At 38.9% G+C, this 20,988-nt stretch overlaps 1 protein-coding gene across 2 annotated transcripts in view; it reads right to left on the bottom strand.

Annotated features, from left to right (window-relative positions):
* Positions 1–20,988, bottom strand: part of SYCP2L (synaptonemal complex protein 2 like) — a 51,948-nt gene that overhangs the window by 19,818 nt on the left and 11,142 nt on the right. For both annotated transcript variants that reach the window (XM_065584954.1, XM_065584955.1), the window contains exons 10-24: positions 20,228–20,370; positions 18,895–18,947; positions 17,870–17,915; positions 16,799–16,891; positions 16,660–16,720; positions 15,518–15,666; positions 14,020–14,080; positions 11,881–11,987; positions 11,398–11,473; positions 11,209–11,287; positions 9,654–9,711; positions 8,811–8,872; positions 6,379–6,430; positions 2,072–2,127; positions 722–776 (exon numbers count right to left, since the gene is read on the bottom strand). In XM_065584954.1, the coding sequence (XP_065441026.1) occupies positions 722–776; positions 2,072–2,127; positions 6,379–6,430; positions 8,811–8,872; positions 9,654–9,711; positions 11,209–11,287; positions 11,398–11,473; positions 11,881–11,987; positions 14,020–14,080; positions 15,518–15,666; positions 16,660–16,720; positions 16,799–16,891; positions 17,870–17,915; positions 18,895–18,947; positions 20,228–20,370 (1,151 nt within the window). The remainder of the gene's footprint in view (positions 1–721; positions 777–2,071; positions 2,128–6,378; positions 6,431–8,810; positions 8,873–9,653; positions 9,712–11,208; positions 11,288–11,397; positions 11,474–11,880; positions 11,988–14,019; positions 14,081–15,517; positions 15,667–16,659; positions 16,721–16,798; positions 16,892–17,869; positions 17,916–18,894; positions 18,948–20,227; positions 20,371–20,988) is intronic.

Here is a 20,988-nt window from a genome sequence, read left to right as displayed (position 1 = left end):
CTTGATTTTTTTGCCCAGAGGTCTTATCTTCCTTCTTTTTACACTCCCATTTTACTATTAGTTTAACCCCCTCCTGACTACTCAAGCCAGGCTGTCCAACTTCAAATCCAGAGTGCTGGGCATAAGAGAGTGCATCTAAATTTTCAGTTCAGTGGTGGTCATGACCAGGGCCGGCTTTAAGCTGTTTCGGCTGATTCCCCGGAATGGGGCCCCGCACCTAAGAGGGCCCCGCAACGTCCGGGGCTGCCGGCGAAGCAAAAAGAAAAGCCGCGTCCTGCTTCTCCCCCCTCCCTCCAGCGCTTGCGCCCCCATACAGCTGATCAGCGCAAGCCTTGGAAGGAGGGGTGAGGAGGAATGCGACAAAGATGCGGGGCCAGGGAGGAGGCGGGGCCGGGGCGGAGTTGGGGCACGAGACAATTCGTGTGCCGGCATGGGGCCCTGCACCTGCTAAAGCTGGCCCTGGTCACGACCACACAGAGTGCCCCAGAGGTGCTAGCCTCCATAATAGGTTCTCTAAATGTATGGAAGTTTGGTTAGGTGGGAGAAAGTAATCATGCATCTGAATAAATATGGGGGAGGTTTGGTTCATCATCACCAATTCTAATCTCTCCATTTCCCCAAGTTAATTTAAACAGGCCATGCTTTCAGTTTATTTACATGCAGAAACTGGCCACATATTAATATTTACACAATCTACCATAATGAAATATATATTACCTACCGGCCTTCTCTCTAGTTTGCTTGATTCCCGTTTCATGTTTCCATTTTCATGACTTCTGTTGAGTAATCCACAATTATGCATGTTAGAACTAATCAATGAAGCTTGCAACAGATCATTATGGATTAGGAAAGATATGACCATTCTGCAAGCAGGAGCATTGCCAACTCCATGCATTCAAAAATCATGAGTCAAACAGAAATAAGATTTTTTTAAAAATATTTCAGTGTGGAGTTTATTTGCCTTCTGGTTTCTGAGTCTTTAGGATGCATTCATTTCACATGTTCAACTTTTTCCCCTGCAACACTCAGGACCAGAAGCTTTTAATTTTATTTTAAATGGAAGCCAAGATTCTCAGACCAATTTCTTGATTCCAGGAGCTTTTGCTTTAAGAAAGATACAAACTACTGTGAACCTCAGGATAAAGATGTGAGAGTTGGCAACGCTGCGGGAACAGCTTGCATTAGCAAGGGGTCTGAAGGGCAAAGGGAGATAAAGGTGATATGTTTGCGTTGCTAAAAGATTTTCCGTATTCCCCCTTTTCTAACACACTGCTGGCTGATCCTTTTGTAGGCACCAGACTTCAAAGTATCCTGCCTCTTTCCCATCAGAAGACAAATATTTGGTCAGTGATTTAAAAACAAAAAAACAAAAAACCCCACCCACACAACGAGTAGCAGAGAACTCCAATTCCTCAGATGCACAACTCCCCCAACCCCTCCAATAAGGGCAGTCATAACAGTAGCCATCATTTAGAGGCAAAAAATGAAGGCCAGATCCTACTTTCCATATTCACACAGGTAGTCATTGGCCAAGATTTAAAAGGACATCTAAACTAGGTGCCTAAGTGGCCTGATTTTTCCAGAAATGCTGAGCCCCCCCACAGCTCTCTAACTTCACGGGGATGCTGAGAGTGGTGTAACTAGCACTTCTCGGGGGCGGGGGGGGGGGGGGGGAAGAGATCAGGCCATTTAGTTGGGCATCTAAAGTTAGGCGCCCAAGTTGAAAATCTTGGGCACTGAATAGAATAGGATCTCTTTTGTGAGAAAAATGAACAGGATTTGGATGGTTATTCTCTTCTCCCAGAGTCTGTGTGTATCAGATACAATACCAACAACTAAGATATTTCTAATGAAAAATATATTGCATCTTCCTTTTTGTTCTAACCTTATAAAAGCAAGTATCAAGGGTAGCAGTGTTAGTCTGTATCCACAAAAACAATGAGGAGTCCAGTGGCACCTTAAAAACTAACATTTATTTGGGCAGAAGCTAACGCAGCATCTTCTTAAAGAAGGCAGTGTGTTCTTTACCAATGCAAGATGTTATTATGAAAGAATATATATGATGCTGTACCTCTGGTTTTGTAAAGAAACCCTCTGGCCAAGAATTTTTTGTTTTGCTTCAGAAACCTAAAATAGAAGCCACATATTTTAAGGTTCAATATCCCATACAATAATCTATTAAATGAATACATGTCAGGTCTTGGAAGGGATAAAGTGGGAATTGACTAAAAATATTCCGGAATAAGAGTGCTTTATAAATAGAAGGAATTAGTTAAGTGAAACAATTTAATATATAGGGAGATAGAGGTTTCTCAAAACAGCATTTTTTCCACTTTTTCCTTGCTTTATTACTAAAAGAATTCTGAATCACAGAATATATTACTGAAATGGCATTCAAATCAGGATAGTCCTGATAATTGCTAAGGCACTCTGGATAAAACACAAAATGCTAGACATGGCAAATGTTGGATAAAGATATTTAGACGGAGATAAACAATAATAAGTGTAACATATTGTAGAATGTATGAGAGCAGTGCTTTATGCTGACACCCAGTGGTAGTACTGAAAGGTGTAAGATGCCAAATACTTGACTGAGATTCAGATTTTTCTTTTCAGCTAGAATTTGAGGGATATTAAACCAGAAAGAGGTAATAATGGAGTTAATATAGCAAGCATAGGGGCAGTAAATGGAATCTGGCTGAGAGCAGTTGAACTGCTGTTGGTTACAATAACCTCATTTCTTTGCACCATCTGTTTAAATATTTCACTAAGGGCTGACTAACATAAGTTCAGTTAATTCCTAGGAGAACGGTTGAGTTTTGACACTTTGCTTTACATCAAAAACACTCAAGGTGCATCTACATTAGCAAACGTCTTAACTATGTTTCACCAGCGTTGCAGCTGCACCATTCTACCACCAGCAACAGAAGCTTTAGGGGCAACTGTACTCACCACAAAACAAACAAGAATTCTCCTGGCGTAATGGCACTTAGTAGACTGGTCTTACCTTATGTAGGCTAGTTAATATCTCACACACACACACTTTAAAAACAAACAGTAAAATTGCAAAGCCAAGTACTCCAGAGTTAAAGTACCAGAATTAAGGTTGCCCATGCAACCTTAACTTGAACCCCCTTGTGTGTGTGTGTATTGTGAAACAGTCTTTAATTACATGATCACATACTACTTTTTCCACAAGATCCACTGCCTCATTCAGTGCACAGGATGGACAGTTCTCATGTAACAACGAGCTATTCAATTTTTCATTTCCTCCTCTTTGTTCAATGTGTGACCCCAGGCCTTATTTACTGTACACTATTCAAATCCTGAAAACAGAATTAATTTCCTCGTGGGCTTTTCCTGGTGCCCATCACTATAGTATCTGAGTATTGCATAAACATTAATTTATCTGTACAACACCCCTGTGAGGGGGTATGATCTCATTCTTACCAATGAGAAACTGAAGCACAGAAGGATTAAGGTAAAAAAATATCCACTCATTTTGGGTACCCAGTTTGAGATCCCTAGGAACTCATTTTTCCCCAGAGTATTTAGCTTTACATATACACACTAAAGTATATAGTTTTATACATACAAAGCACAGCTCCCATTGACTTCAGCTGTAGCTGAGTGCTTAGTACTTCTACCAATGAAACCCTAGGGTATCAAGTCAGCCATTCAACAGCCATGGGATCATCTCTTCTCTTCCTGCAATCCTCTGCCTCATTCACCACACACATTCCAACTTATGCAACAAATGAAACAGAGGTCCTAAAGTCTTTCACCACACACCCCATGATTCACCCCTGAAACAGGTCCAGCCTGGGCACTGAATGAGGCAAGGGTCCTGTAAAAATATATATATTTATATTATGTGATCATGATCATAATGTATACATGACAGAGTTGATGATGAATCCCTGGTATTTCCTACCTTGTGAAGGCTTGACTTTAGAATAACCTTTTAATTTAGGTTTGTGTGTGCAGTTTTCTAGGTTGTTGGGTTTTTTTAAACAAACAGTCTTAAATAAAAGAAATTTAGTCTTGTTGCATCATATTGACACCCCCATGGGTAGAGTGGAAACCTTTAAATCCACTGGGGAGACATCTGCCACTTGAAATTACAATGCATTAGTAGGTTATCATCCTCTTTGTGGATAACCATTAGAGGGGGATGTGAGACATGACAGCAGAGGAATGGTGAGACTCAGGAATCTTTGGCTCTGTTTCAGGCTCTAGAGAAGAGTGTTCTCCAGAGGGCATTGAATCTTTTGCCCATTCCTCCCCACCCCGTGCCTAACTCTTTCTATCTCTGTGCCAATCCTAGCTCTCCCTACCCTGGCTCCTTGTCCCAGACTCCTTCCCCAGCCAGTCCTAGTCTCCTCTTCTAGACTCCCTATCCTAGTTCCCCTAGGGCTTTATATGTCCCTTTCACCCTTCTTGCCAAATCATTCGCAGTTCCTGCCCACCTAGCTTCCCATCCAATCTGTCTCTCTGACCTCCCACATACCCTCCAGTGGCTCCTGCCCCCATGCTCACAATCCTTATCCCCACTGGCTCCCAGTCCCTCTCCCCAGCCATCCCATCTCGGTGTGATTCATTCATTCATTCATTCATTCATTCACTCACACACACACACACACACACACACCTTGACCCCTCCTTGTTTTATTCTCTTTACCCAGGCAAACGCAGTTCTCAACCAACACCTTGACTTCTCATCAGAGATGTTTTCCCCCCAATCCCACCTCCGTTCCCCCAACCGAATGGTTCCCAGTCCTAGTCTTTCTGCCCAGCCTGTCTCAGTCTCCTCTCTCCCCTCTACTTCCAGTCCCAGTGTCCTTTCCAGGCCAGCCTCCAGCCCCTCCCACCCTTGCCAGCCTCCTTCCTAATCTACCACACCAAGTCCAGCTCTCATGCCCTCTGCATTTGACTCCAGCAACTTTCTTCTCCATGCTGCCTGGGCATCAAAAGGGTACAAGGGGCATTGAGAGCACAGGAGAAAGAGCCTCCCTGCTTTCAGTTCTGGTGCCCAGACCTGGATCTGGCTTGCAGCAGCCCAGAGCTGCAATTGCAGAGAAAACCCTCCGGAGCCTCCGGGTGGAACATGCTCAGGATGGATGGAATCTTCAGAGATTTTTAGATGTGCTTCTCCAGCAAGTCCCAAGTACCTACAAATTGTGACTTTTCAAAGGCTTAGAACTTTTTTCATGAGGATGTTGAGAGGCACATCCATGACAAAGGCTATTGGCCTCACCAGTTCCCGATACACACACCAAATTTCAAGTCCATGCTCCCAAACATGGAGTGTTACAACTTCTCAAACAAAAAGGTCACCGGAATTTTAACGTGTGCGAACACTTTTTCCCTAGCTTTGTTCTCAGAAGTGACAACCATTTTGGCTGAACTTTTCCAAACCATTTCAGCCTGAGGCAGAGACCTGGCATGAAAAATTTCAGCCCAAATGGTTAAAGTCGGAAAAGTTATAAGCAACTGAGAACAGGATATGAAAACGAGAAGAAGTGTCAGGCAACCATAATACCAGCCCTGCCTATACCACCACTTTGAAGGACAGGGACCAAAGACTATTTTTGCATGCTACCAAATGGTAATGATAATTACAGTAACAAAAAAATCAGAGGTTTTATGTGTGAAAGCTATCCTGAAGAAAGTTATCAGAAGTACTTATTAACTTCTTGTAAAGACATGCACCATTCAGGCAACTTTTTGGCTTTCATTAAAGTTCTTGACAAGTTTCAGGCTTAAGTCAGACACCTATTTTATAACAAAGAGTATCTTCTCAATTATTGACTTAGTTGGGGTTTCTCAGCCTGTGAGATATGACCACCTTCCATTTCTCTATGGCAAGACTGGGATCCCAAAACATTCTGTTGTAACATGGAGTCATGATACGAAAGAGGCTGAGAACCACGGACTTTAGTTCATCCTCTCTATTCAGGGAAGGGAAAAAATTGACTATTTAAACACAGCAAGATATTCTCAACCACATTTAAATCAAGTTAATGTACATTGGTAAGGAAAACAAACTTGATGGTCTGGACTCAAATGGCTGCACTATATGACTTCCACTACAACCTGCAACAAATTATGATTACTCCTTCAAAGAGAAACACAAGCTTTTGCGTCCAATCCTGTGAAATGAGACATGAGTCTCACATCTCCAGTTTTCATCCATGTCTATCATTACTTGTTCCTAGCTTATAGGATCAATTTCAACCTTCTCAGAAAAGCTTTTCACTTCATCTGCAGTTAAGAGACACAGCCTATTGAAAAACTTATTACCATTGACTGGTTGCTGAATATAAAGCAAACGTGATTTAGTTTTGGTTCCTATGCCAATATTTTCCCAAACTTTACCTTCTCATAATGCAGAGAGTCAGATGAATTTTCAAAGTCATAGGAATTCATCCTGCAAAGCAACACATACTTAATATGTGAAATGTTTCTGGCTTACAATTATGAAAGAACACTCAACTTGCATAACTTCACTAAAAATAGAGTGCTGAAAAAAACTGCAGCCATTTACAATATTTATCATTAATATTATTCACAGAGTTCATGTATCTAAAACTTACCAAGATGCATTAATAAGAATAAATGCTTGCTCTGACTGTTATTTTAAGTCTTGGTTTCTTATCTCTTTCCCCTCCCCACTATACTTTTTTGCGGGGGTTGGTCTCATGCCTTGTTTCCTTAGAAAGTAAGTTCAAGACAATTGTGCATCTTTTGTATGTCCTTTAAGCCAACTTAGCATGTTATGTTATATAAATTAAGTATCTCTCTGCTCCCCAAAAGCCATCAATAATAGTAGAGAAAGACAAGACAAAAAAATATCGCTAGTGGATGCAGATGGAATTTTGAAAAGAACTTAAGAGGCTTTAAAAGGGACCTTTTCCCTAACCACTTCTGAAAACGTCGCCTCTTAATGGTTGCTCTCTAGTCACATCTCTATATCGCATCTGGAAATAGGCTTCATATTTCCCAACATTAGTAAAAGTGTGTAAAGTCGTCAGTGTTTATTAGATTCAGCACCATTTAAAAATTAGCTGTCAAAATGGCTGTGTATTCTACTCTTCTGTTTAACAGCGGAAAAGCGGTGCACATACAGAACTAGGTCCTTTCTCCCGTGCTGTGGATTCCCAACAGGAAAGACAGAAGCCACTTTGCTTTCAGAACTACATTGGAGCAATCCTGCAGTGGCAGAGTGATGGAGAGCTAGACAACCTAGTATTTCATCTTCTCCATTTCTAATGTCTGTGAAGTCAACCCCTTCCTCAACAGGAGGCACCTGTTGTGATAGAAATCTTAGTGAATATTTGAATTTATGTTTTGAACCAAAGATTTTCTATGTCAATTACTCAGTTTCCATTCACAACCAATTCAAAAATTCAGCTAAACATAAAAGTTCTTTTTTGTTTGTTTGTCATCTCATTTTTGAACACTTGGGGATTAAAACTGCCACATTTTTAGCTAACTGCAATGTAAACCTCAATATCACCCTAATTTTAAGAATAATAATTCTCCTTTGTTCCGATAACACTAAGAATCAGACAGAATATTAGATATTCAAAACTTAAAATGTTATACATATGAAGCATAAACATATCATCTAAGGATACAAAAAGAACACCCAGGTACTGTGGAGAACTTTGTGAGGGAAGTTGCTGTTACTACAAGCAGCAGAGAATTGGTTTCCATAGTTTAAATGGTATAATTGTGTTTGAATCAACACCCAGTCATATGGATGAGATTTAGCGAGGTTTCTTCCTTCCTGTTTTTCTGCCTGCAGATTCAAGACAACAATGCCTGAGTTTATAGTGGTATGGCTCTCAGAGATGTAGGCACTAAAAAAGATTATATTCAGATTTTAGAGAAAACAGATGTATTTGAAAAAAGCAACTAAATTCTTTCATTTTCTATTGTCTTCATGTGTGAGTGACCGTCTAAACCCTCTAAATGGAGCCAGTCAGCTAAACCCCATTTCCTCTCAGCCTTTTGGAAGAATTTCTCAAAGTTTCACTTTTAACTAGTCTAGAAAATGGCAGTCAGCATCCTTTGCTACAGCAGACCATGAAGTACTCCATGTGTGCCTTTGGAATCCAAGCGACCGGATTTTAATTCAGCGGCTCACAGAGTGGTGTTGGGTTGTTGCATGACAAAGGGTGCAGTTCAGGAGCATGGTGTTAAAGCATGGCACTCTGGCTATCCTCTGCTCCCTAGGTCCCTAAAGGGGCTACTCAACTGCTAGGCAGAACCCTTCAAAACCTAAGAATACATCAGTCTAGTGCTTTCAAGTTTAAAAATATTAAAAAAAAAAAACACAAAAACCTATACACTACATGCAAAAAAATTATTGATGGAACTTGTTACTATAGGATGTCAAAATTTCAGAACAGATTAGACATTTGCAAATTAAGTCACCAGCAGCCATACTAAAGTAAATTTACAGAGGCCATCAGTCTTCCTCTTTCAGGGCATAAATATAATCAGTGGGAGTCAAAAAGAAATTTCCTCTGTGGTATATCAGTTAGCTCTTGTATGTTATTGGCAGTATAGGAATGGATCCTCCTTTGAAGCACTGGTAATCTCAACCAGACCGATTAATTGCTATACTGGAAAATATCACCAGAGGGCATGGCTGCTCTAGTCAGTTTACACTCGATCTTAGCTGAGAGCAGCAGAGAAGCATTTTTTCCTTAATCCAGTTTTAACACTGAACATGAACAGTAGGAACATTTAAGCAACAGTGCACCAAGGTTTAATACACATTCAAGACTCATATACTGTACTTTGCTTCTATTATTTCTTTGCCTAAGCTTGTTCTTCTATTTTTCTTCTCCCATTTATCAATCTGAAAGAAAGGAGGTTACAGAATTTAAAACTATAGCACACAGAGTAAAGCTATTTACTCAGTATGTTGAAACTAAAAATAGACACACCCACCCGTATTAGTTCATAGAATCACTCCAAAACTAATTAATAGCATAATCCACAATAAAAACATGTTCTATAATACTTTATACCCAGAAGTTAAGGAAGGGGTGGACCAGTGAGGAAACAACTAGAAGGAGGGTAGAGAAGATAGAATACTTAAAATCTTTAATTCATTCACAGGATAGGTATAGTTATGAAAGTTTTGACCTCGCCTGCCCAGAAAAGACAAAAGTAAAAGTTTATTTCATGGTACCTGGGCACCCAAGGCCAGGCACCAGTTATAGTAGGTTGAATTTTCATAGGTGCTGACCACTGACCTCAAAATCAAATATCACTTTTATTTAGGTGTCCAAATCCTTCTGAAAAGACATCAGGCTACTTCTGCTGAGGTACCTTATTTTAGGCATTTATGTTTGAAGATTCTAGCTAAGGTTTCTAGGTTCTGTATTATTATTATTTCTCCCCCACATTACAAGGGTGAAAGAACAGACCAAGAGGCAATAGTGGTAACACTTAGGAGCCCCAGTCACAGGCCTGGTTACTGTACAAGTACTGTACAAACACAGAACAAGACTGTTCTGTCTCGGTATGTAAACAATATTTGCAATGTTCTAATTTAATTCTTCTACTGTGAAGGAAAAAAGCACTTGAAGAAAAATTTTTGTATGTAAATTGTGCCCCAAGACAGACATACCTACCTCTGGGGAATGTTCTTCTACAAACTGTATATCTGGCTGTTCTTCTATGGATGGTTCACTATAAACAGAAGGAAAGGGCAAGAAAACATTTCTAAAGTACCATCAATTTAAAGCCAATTAAAACAAGTGATGTGAAGGTAATGTCGTAGCCCAGTTAACTCCAATGCAATAAAGGTTGGGGAAAGAGGGGAGAGAACTGTTCAGTTCCAACACCACTAACTAGTAATAAGGGAAATACTATTCTGTACCACTATTAAGAAAGGGGAGATAACTAGGCATTAAGGTTGGAGCCAGTTAGTGTGACTACTACATGGTAGAGATAAAATTGTTTATATAGCTACTTTACAACCAAACAACCCAGAGCACATTAGAAAAGTTAACCCTGTAATACAAAGTATTTGACCAATTTTTTAGATTGGTTAAATTAAAAAACAGCATTTACGGTCACAGCAAGCCACTAAAAACAGGAATAGCACTAGGAAGAAAAGTTTATAGAAGTTATGATTATAATCACTAGGCAGCTTCTCCCCACCTCAACCCTTTTTCCTATTAATGTAGTGTAACCCCTTTAGAGTCCAGACCCACTAGGGACTCACTCCTGGACTATAGCAGCAATGGCTGGAGAGGCTCAGGATCCCGTTGCCCAGATTGCCTAAGATCCAGGGTAGAGAGAGACCTGACTAGCAACACTACCAGAACTCAGAGACGAAGGGTTTGGTTTTACTTTTGTTTTTTTGGCTGTGTAGCAGGGAGAAAGCCATCACAGCCAGGGAGGACCCTTCTATTCTCCACACTCCTTACCAAGAGAAAAACCTTTTGAGATTCCTGGCTCAGTGTCATCTCAGCAGAGACCAGAAACTTAGAAGGCTGAGGACAATCATGGAATCCAGACCAGAGAGCCACAAGGATGACCTTGCCATCCTTGGTGTGGATGCTTTGTAAGAATACCCTTGTTTGTTTATTTTGCTATTTTATTTTAAGATGCCCACTGAGTTCTGCACTGCACCACCCACCACAGACTGAGCCTAAATTCACTGTTTGCCTAGGCATGTTCTGGCAGGGAGCACAGTGTTGTTTCTTCTGGCTGTAAATGTTGGGAGAGGTAGAGTTATGTATTATTGTTTGTGCTTATCTTAATTCTCTTTGACACTGTTCCTTATTCTGAATGCCCCATACCTAATAAAGCCCCAGTTACTGTTTTATTACCCTGGGAATTGTGATTGCTGTTTTATTTGTGTGTTCTGACTGACACTCCTCTGTAGGAGATTGTGTGTGAAATATTTTTACAAGGAACAAGCCCTCTGTGTTCTCTGAGCTAGGAGGGGTTTCCTTGAGTGGAGGCACCAGGCACCTTATAGGTAAATCCAGGACCCATAACTATGAAGAGAAAAGGAGAAGGCTGCAGCCATGCCTTAGGGCTAGGTTTACAGTAGTAAATACCAGTTTTGATTTAGTAACAACTAAGTTCTGGATGGCTTGTTAAACAGAAACATACAGAAGTCCCCTAGGAAATTTTAATCTTTTGGACAAGATCTTGTATCTCCAAAGTGCTTACCTGGTTTTATCATTCAGTTTAGGTGATGGAGTTTTAGACTTTTTTGCTGAAAGAGTTTGGGAAACTGCAGCTTCACACTCTGAAAATTTTAAGAGGTAAAACCGTATTTGTGCAGGTCTACAAAAGCAAACCATTTCTTAAGTGTTATACATGAATGATATTTATAAACTACAAGAAGTCATGCCTGACCTTGGCTTAGCTTAGCATCTTCGGTTTCAGTCTGTTGGCTTCCCATGCTCGTAGTGATACCAGAACTAGTTTTATGCTGGTTTGAGATATGAAGTTAACAACATGATATGCACATGACACTAACATTTATGTTCCTAGTCCCAGAGAAGTGCAGCTAGGAAACATTCCTGAATATTCAAATGTATTGTTTCATTTGGTGGGAAAGTGCTAGTCTGTGTGACTTAATTATGGCTACACTTATGAACTGCAATATTCCTGGGCAGTAAAGTCTAGCATCTTTTTTAGAAAGTTTGGGGAAAAAACATTTTTACCTTCCCCTGATAGCTGTGAGACTTGGAAAGACTGGGTAACATTTTCTAAAATGACCTAAGTCACTGAAGCACATTTGAAAGTACCATCCACCATGTCTATGAAAAGAAGGGGAAAACTATTACATTTCTACATAGGATCCCAAACACTCATACTTACTGTAAAAGTACTTACTGATTGATCACTATATTGAGATGTCAGGATGTCAGATAAAGAGTCTGTTTTTGCAATGTTTGTAGAATCTTTCTTCCACTGTAAGTAGCTGGATTCATTAGTTATTACTGTGAAACAGCAATTTGGGAAAGAATATCTTAATACATAGATTTTCTCCCTTCTATATTTCCAGCAAAATGTGAAGGGCACTACAGCCTTCTAGATCATATTGAAGAACCAAAAAAAAAAAAAAAAAAAAAAAAAAAGATACAAATCCTCCACATTGAACACGTAGCCAATAGAAGCAACTAGGTTCATATTGTCTGCCCCCTGCTACCTCTCCATTGTGTACTACACCTTTGTCCCTAATCAGGCTATATGCTCTTTGGAATAGAGACTATAATTTATAGCTGTACAATGCGCAGCATAATGGGACCAAACCCTTCCCCACAAATCATGACTGGGTCCTCTCTGTGCTATTATTCTGCAAATATCAAACAACCAGCGTTCTGCAGTTGGCATTAACCCCACAAATACATTCCATGGAGCATCTGGGTGATCAAATACTTTTAAGGGGTATCTATTTTGGTGAGGTTTGCCTTCGTGCATATTTCAGATGGACAAAGAATGAACAGCAGCAGCTTCTAATCTACCTGCTGTCCACTTTACATAGCTGAGCCTCCATTTAATTTGGGGACCTTCAGTAATAGATTGATTTAGGGGCAGTAAGGTTGGCAGGGAGAGTGGGGGAAGCTACTAAACAAGTGCTAGTTATGGTCTCAGATAATTGGAGCTAGAAAACGTAGTTGAGTAGCTGCCTTAGGCATTTCTGATGCTCTAATTGTGGCATCAATGCATCACCACAGCAAATAGGAAAGTGGTGAGTTGTCTTTATGTTTTACATCAAAGGGAGAGTGCTGCCTAAGAGATTTGCTACAAGCTTTGTCAATTAAATCCAGAGGTAACATGAATGGTGGTAGTTAAGGGATATTGTATCCTCTGGGTTGCTTTTTCTCCTACAAGACAAAAGTGTGGTGCCTTCTTTGTCTTACACCTTCCTGCAGTATTTTGCCCCATCAGCATATAAAGACAGCACCAAGGTCTAGTCTTTATTAGAAAATTGGGTAATATTAGAGCCTTTGCAGTTAGTGTGAACAAGGACAAATCATGTTTAACATCTTATCAACGGGTTGTGATATACCCAACAGAAATTAGGGGTTTTACCCAAGTCCAGGTGACAAAGTGTTAAACAAATTTGTACCTGTCAATATTGACTGCAAAAATGAGATTAATCTGTTCATTAGTATGACTTCAAGGTAACATGACCTAGTTTTCTAGAAGAGGTAAGCCCCAATTTACCAATGTATAACTACTTGCATTATTTCTGAATTTGGCCGTATAATATTATACAAACAAAATCAAAGAGGCAGATTTACTTGCCAAAACAAGTAACCATTCCATGGGTTCAATATGCAAGATGAGTTATGAGAAGGTCTACAGTTTTAAGATTTTATTAGGAATGCTTTATTTTTCTTCAATTGCAAAGTTTGGAACCAGGATTTAATTTGAAAATAAATTGGACTCAGCATCATTAAGAGTCTCCAAGGCAGGAAAAAAAAAACGTAACCATAAGAACTGCAAGAAAACATTGCAGCTCTGGAAACGAAAGGAAGCCCAAAATGCACTTACTGGTGTTCTTATTGAAGATGACTTGGTAAAACTTTTTGAGGTGCCTAGGTGACTTTGGAGGGTAAGTCCCAAAGTGAACTTTTGAAATTTTTACCCAGTCTTCTCATTCATAGAAAACTTACATTTTAGAGACTAATGCTAAGACTTCATATTTGAGTCGTCCATCTTCCAGAGATATTTTTAAGGCATAAATTCTACTTCAGCTGCTAAATCCTGTTTGCAATTTTGAACCTCTTCATTAATGTTGCTTTTTGTCTTGAGACATTTTCAGTATAGCCGTATGATTTCATCAACAGTATCTCAGTTCCCACTATTAAAGATCTAATCACTATGGAACTTATGTAGAAAGTTACTTTAAGTGAAAATCTCTACAGCTGCTGATGCTTTCGGGAGAATATGCCATTTTCTGGCGTCATTCATAATTCTTAGAATTTCATCAGCTACAGGAAATCTAGGTTTTTAAAAACTCACATGTTCCATTTTGCTTTGTTTGTTCCTCGGTGCCAATGAGATCCTCTCTATCAGTCTTGATCTGTTGGTGTAAACTAATCTAACATTACTGTTATCTTTAAAAAAATTGGTACTGCTTTGAGCAGGGGGTTGGACTAGATGACCTCCTGAGGTCCCTTCCAACCCTGATATTCTATGATTCTGTGAAAAACAAAAACAAAACAAAAAACAAAAACAAACCAGAATTCTTTATCCAAGAATTCTTATACAGAAATATTTTAGGTAACAAAGCATTGAATAATGCTAGTGACATATAATGTTGTTGCTCTCAGTGTATTACTGTAGTCAGTACTTGGAAATAATTTACTCTGCTGCCAGGATAAAGTATGCTCATTTACTACACATCTTTATTCCCTCGGTATTTAGGTACTTCTATGGGTTCCATAATGCAAGTTTCTCCCAAGTACTTAAAAAAAACAAAGTCAGTCTTCCTTCCTTCCTTGCCCATAGAGTCTCATTTACAGAGTATGATCATAGTTTTTACTTTCATCTGAACATTTGAATTTTGCAGGACCCACAAGCTTCTCTTTTCCCCAATGTGCATGTCATGGTCCATTTTACACTATGAGCCAACAAGAAAACACATTTGTATTTTTAGGTTACCCATTTATCTAAATAGAATGATGTACTTCAAAGCGCAATAATAGGATAAACTTAAATACTCTTATTGATTCAACTATGCAGGTAAACAAACCCATTATTAGGCAGCCAGTAGTAGCTCAAGGCCTCACCTTCTAAATACAGCCATTCTTTTGGGCATTAGAAAGAAACTTTTTAAAGGGGCGGGGAATGTCTTCCCTTTGGGTCAAAGTGCCACAGCATCTAACTTACATATGGACAGTTACTGAACATTAGAAGGAGAAGGAACATTTAAATTACAGATATCCGTAAGAGTGCAGACATCAGCATTAACTTGAGTTCATGTCCAGTATTCTGGTGGAAGACCAGGTAGACACAACCTGAATTTCTAGTGTAGAAGACTAAAGACTAGTCTATACTACATAGGCTTTGCTGGTATAACTAGACAGGTATAGCTATTCCAGCAAAGCTCCCTAGTGTAGCTGTAGCATATGCCAACAGAAGGAGTTGGCCTGCCAATATAGCTGTCTCTACACTGAAGGTTTTGCTGGCATAACTATGTTGTCTAGGATGTGGGGGTTTTCCCATACACTTGACCAACATATCTATGCCAGCAGAACTTTTTAGTTTAGACCTGGCCTCAGTAGGGGAGACACGAAAAAGACTGCATGGTATACTAAGAAGGCTTGAAAGATTTTTCCATAGCATCAAAACAGGAAACAAACATTTTTCTTCTTCTCTGGTTAAATCTAACAGCCAAGATCTTCAGGGCTAGTTAAACTTTCAACCAATGCATTTGAAAAGTGGGTGTTAACTAGGATGTTAAAAAAGTCTTATGACTGTAAAGGATTATACAATAAAGCCGAAAACTAATACTTGCCATCATTTTGTCTTTTCCCAGAACTTCATTGAGTGTATTTAAAATATCAAATTTGGCACTGAAGTGTATTTTGATTTTTGTTACTTCTTTGCCATTGATCATAGTAGGGTTCTTCATGTAAATTTTAACTATCTCTTCTCCGTTATCCTCTATTTAAAAAAGGAAATTAGAATCTGCTTTAGAATTACACAGAAAGCGCCACTGAAATAATTTGCATGCCATTTCCCACACCAAGAGAGTCACTCTTTTGAAAAGTAAATAAATGTTGACTATGCACCGAGTTTTATCCTCCTCTCTTTACAGGGTACAAATAAGTCTATGAACCATGTCCTGGGCCTCTCCATAAACCAACCAGTGCACTTAGATGACACAGCCCTCATGGAGCTAAACTCTATACCACACAGAAGGTTACAGAGTCCCCCTATGAGCCCTCTCTGCAGCCTTGCCTCCTGCATATCTAAACTGTAGCAGCTAGGTCATGTTTGTGGCTGTCTACTTCACCATCACAGCTAGAAGTCTTTACCCCTAAGGATCCATGTTTGCCCCCGATGGGAGGGAACTGCCAATTACATCCATGGGAGTAGGGGGAGGCCTAAATTAGCATTTATTGCTTCATGGTCCCAGCACATATTTGATCTCTATTTTAGCTATGCTAGACAGAATCTAGTACATCCCTAAAAAGTATCCTTTGCTAGGTTAGCCTTAGAAAAAAGTCTTTCGGGGCCCATTCTCTCTCCCAGTGAGAGCCTTTCCATTGACTTCAGTTAGCATTACATTGGGCCCATGAGGAAAGAGAATTCATTTTCATGGTAGGTATTCATAGCAGCAGACATTTATGTATATGCAGAATACTTAAATAAAGTTATTTCAAAAACATGCTATTTGTTACAGTGGATTGAACTTAATTTCAATTCTTATTTAAATATATTGCAGAAAATAAAGCCAAACACACAGTGAGTTTTATGAGTTAGACTCTCAACCTCAAATTATGTTGCAAATTTTCGTGTGTTAGCAGCTGACTACACTTGGCAACTGTGATCCTGTTGGAAGTTCTTGGAAGTTCAGTGTAAGGTATGAATATAAATCTGCAGTTTCTTTTGGCTACTTGGATTGTAAAGATAATATCCTTTGTATAATCTTACCTCTCAGACTGTAACTACTGACCACTTCCCTTGGCAGCCTCACTGAGTCCCAAAGAGCACCCTAAAAAAAAAGGATTTGGGAGTGAATTCTCTTCAAGTATTTTAGCCTAATCAAAAAGTAATCAGAGGATATGTTTACCTCAGCGCTGTCTATGTAGAAAGACACACTTTGACTTCCAACATTGAAGTCAATCCAAAACTCCTCCAGTTTCTCATCTGATGGCTTCTTCACCTTAAGAAACAGAACAGCCATTGCCATTATTTCCAGAAGAGCCCATACAAAAATACAGTACTAGTGCCCTCAACTGTGTTAACTAGCTTAACTAGAAACATATTATCCTTATCATGAACACTTACATTTGTTTCTAAATGGTATGAAGAGGTGAACTACTAGCCTGTAACTGACTTACAATGCCAGCAGAACCAGAAAATTGCTGTATATTAGCCAAGGGAAAATGTTTACTTAAGACTGAAGCAAATACTGCACAATTGTTTTGTTCAAGCTTCTAGGAAGTCCTATGTATTTGTCAGTACTTATTAAGCAGAGCTGATGGTAGCCTCTTCAGACTAATACTTCTGTTACTTAGGTTAGTTTGATAACCTTCTAAGGAGCACAGTGCCATGTACTTAACATTCACTTACATAATTAAAGAACTGTGAAACCTAGCCATGATATAGGGATCCTCTTGTGGATCTGTAGGGTGAGCTGCTAGCCTGTGATCTGTTCTGTGGGGTTAGGGAGGCAAACCTTGCCCTTTGACACCCATTTTGGGAGGAACTGTACAAGGGCAATCTAGTTTAGTTTTGATTTGGTTGGGAATTGGTCCTGCTTTGAGCAGGGGGTTGGACTAGATGACCTCCTGAGGTCCCTGCCAACCCTGATATTCTATGAATCTCCGTTTTCCTCCCTGTTCCCTTCCTAGTGTTTTACTACAGGAACAGCTGATTCATCTCATGGTCTTTAAGAGAGAACCAGTCTATTCAGCTTCTTTATTGTTTGGCTGACACAAATAATAGGTAACTAGACAATAAAATGGAAAGAGAAGTAAAACAGCAGTTTACAAAGCAAACATGTACAGGAACATTCCTTTCACATGGTTGTAGGATGCAGCAGAACTAAATATCTTTTAATCACATTAGGCTATTTTGTCCATTTTTAACAGTGTAGTAACAGTATAAGAAATGCACCTCAGTATATAAAAACACTTACCTCCTCCATGTCGGCAAAAGCAGATATGCAGGGAAATGAATAAACTCTGCAAAAGAAGCATACTTGAACATAATAAATTGCTCCTGAACACAAGTTAGAATGGGAATTTAAATGAAAAACCAAAAACCTGAATGAGAGGTTAAGTCTCTCTAGACTTGTTGATCAAAAGGCTAATTTTTCTAGCAGTCAAATAAGTTTGTTTTCCTTTAAGAGACTGCAATATCCTTTTAGGCTGATACTATACAGGTATTGGGTGTTCATTCTGTCAGTAGAGGAGATCAACTGTAATAATTTATTTTCAAGTGTAAGGTGACCCACTGATAGGTTACAGAGTTAGTTTTAAAATGTGTACTTTAGAAAATAATGTGTGACCTGTGGGCCACCATTTCATTTATAAACAGCAGTAAAGGAAGGAATACTAACTGATGAGTACAGATGAAAGAATAATATTATCCCAGTGCCTTCTTTTATGAATATCTAAATATTGTAAACAAACAATCTTCCAAGGGAAGTATCAGTAGTTCAGCACATTGGTTGTGTAACATTGGACTGAGAAAAAGGCTAGATAAATTTATAGGAGCCACTTTGCACTAACTGGAGACCAATTGAACCAAATAGATTCTCACCCATTGGTAGCTTTTATAAATCTATGCATCAGACTTTTAGAAGAGCTTGAATAAGCTAGAATACCTCCCTCATCACTGCAGTTTCTTAGCACCTTTCAGAAGGGCATTAAGTGATGTGACTAGCATAACCTCATTAACTTCCTTTCTGAGTGTTGATAAACACATAATAATAAATGAATTCAGGTTTTTAGATGTGAAAATTTTCTCTTCCATCAAAATAAATGCAGATACCAGGATTGTAAAAGGGGTTTATTAGCCACTCATTTACAGACATGTTGCAATTTACACACCACATAACCAAAGGTTTGCATTTTTCTTCCCAATATGTATAGATTGAAAGTCACTGTGACTGTCTAGCAGGCCAGATACTATATTCCATGTTCACTGTGGAGAACTTACCTTTTTTTATCCCCAAGTCTGTCATTTAGTTGATTGAGAAATTTTCTGCAGTCCTTCAAAACAAAGGACAGCTTGTTACACACACAAAAATGTGTTACTGTTTACACTTGTAAGCAATATTTTGTTGGGCAAATAGCGTAGTGACTAAGACCATACACAGGATCACTGTTGAATGATCCAAACCCAAGCTGTTAGTATAGTTGGAGTTATCAGTTGATTCAAACCCAATTTAGTTAAAGCCCACATTGGAACCACACAAGTCAGTACGGGAACACTTGAGAGAAGGGGAACAATTCAAAGGAAGAGAACATATTGTAACATCACAGGTCAAACTAATGTATGTTCTCTAGGGGGCTTAGTTTAGTTACCACTGAAATCAGTGAGAGATGGATTGGGCCCATAATAGGAAAAAACTCTCTATCCAAATTATATGTACCATATCACATTAAGCTTCTGCTCAGTTTTCTTGAGCTGCTAGACAACACTAAATGGCTTGTCATTTAAAAAGTAATTCCCCGTGGTTATTTATATTCATATTCTATTTGAGCAATTTTCTTTACAGAAAAGAATGTTATTGTTACGTTTTTGTCGTTCATTGACTTCACTGAATTGAGGGCACATTACATGCCTAGGTAGAATGGTCCCGCATGCTTGCATCTTAGCATAATCTGTCCTCTTTCTGCTGTAACTGTCTATACTACATTCGTTTTCTAGTGGTGGGAAAGGGCATTTTAGCGCGGATATAAAGCTTTGATGAATAAGTTAGGCCACTCTGGAATGAGAGGATGCATGTGGAGAAGTCTTGAGCACAAATTTAAAAAAAAAAAAGAGGGCTTGACATAAGATGGAGACTTGACAAGACATATCTAATAGCAGATGACATGATCCAAATGGCTTGAGTCAGCTGTCCTTACTTACAGTGAGTCACATCTTACTCGCATTAGGACTATTTAAGAAGTAGGGTTGTGAGAATCTGGTCCTAAAGTATGATTTAACTGTATAAGGTTTGGTGTAAGAAGAAGGAGAAAGCAAGGCACGACTGTACTTGTTCTTGTAGCCTCTATTCCAGGTGATTAGTTCTATTTTGTAATTAATATTTTTAAATAAATAGCATTTAAAAAAGTACATAATCATAACAATATGAAATTTCTTCTTCAGCTTACTGAAGGATACATTGTCATTAATTGTATTAACATAAGGTAATTGAACCAATTTCTTACAAGGACATTAAAACTTCTCTTTGACATTATCAGGAACTTTATATACTAAACCCAGATGAAACTAACCCCTATATAGAACTGTCAGTTTTTGTTTTCAAAATAAGGACCCTTACCGTCTCAAATTCTCTATCCTTTATCTCTTTGAAAGCTTCAGCAAGATAATCATCTTCAAACCAGTTGTGAACAAGGTCATCCCTCCATTTTTTTGTTATCAGCCTACACAGTGCTTCCGAAAGAGCAACCTGAAGGTCATAATCTACATGTGATAAATACAAGAATAGAAGCGTCCCTCAAAAAAACAGAAGGTTAATATGATGGCTTAATGAATATCAGCCCACTGCATTAAATTTTATTCTAAGAAGCTGGTGCTTTGATTCAGTGATGACAAAAGCCAAACTGTCCTGCAAAATATCACAAGCTATTTTGAGATCTTATATAGTCCCTTTATTTTATTCAACCAATTATCGTGCACTGTTAACTCTCTGTGCATGAGTGTCTGGAGACATTCCCTGAAGTAAAAAGGAAGAGGACTTCACCTCCAAAACTCCTTAGGGCTGTTATTTCACCTACCAAAACACAGATACCTCAAAATGCTTTTATTACAGAGAAAGGCGATGATCTACATTTACATTATTTACTTGGTCAAAGCTATTATATTGGAAAAAACAGATGAAACTCATAAGTTTTATTTTTAAAATGTTAACAGGAAGATGGACTTCTTAACCACTTAGCAGGCTAACAGAACAAAATGCTACCACCTGACGCTGATCTCCCACCAGTTCAGTTTTGACTTACTGTACCTCAGCATAACCTTTCCTACTATTTAATTACTTGAGTGTTTTTAAGGTCAGTATTAGTAGCTTTTTGGTTTAAG

Source organism: Chrysemys picta, chromosome 2 (genome assembly GCF_011386835.1).
Source record: "Chrysemys picta bellii isolate R12L10 chromosome 2, ASM1138683v2, whole genome shotgun sequence".
Classification (NCBI taxonomy): Eukaryota; Metazoa; Chordata; order Testudines; family Emydidae; genus Chrysemys; species Chrysemys picta.
This window is presented reverse-complemented; position numbering and strand designations above follow the sequence as displayed.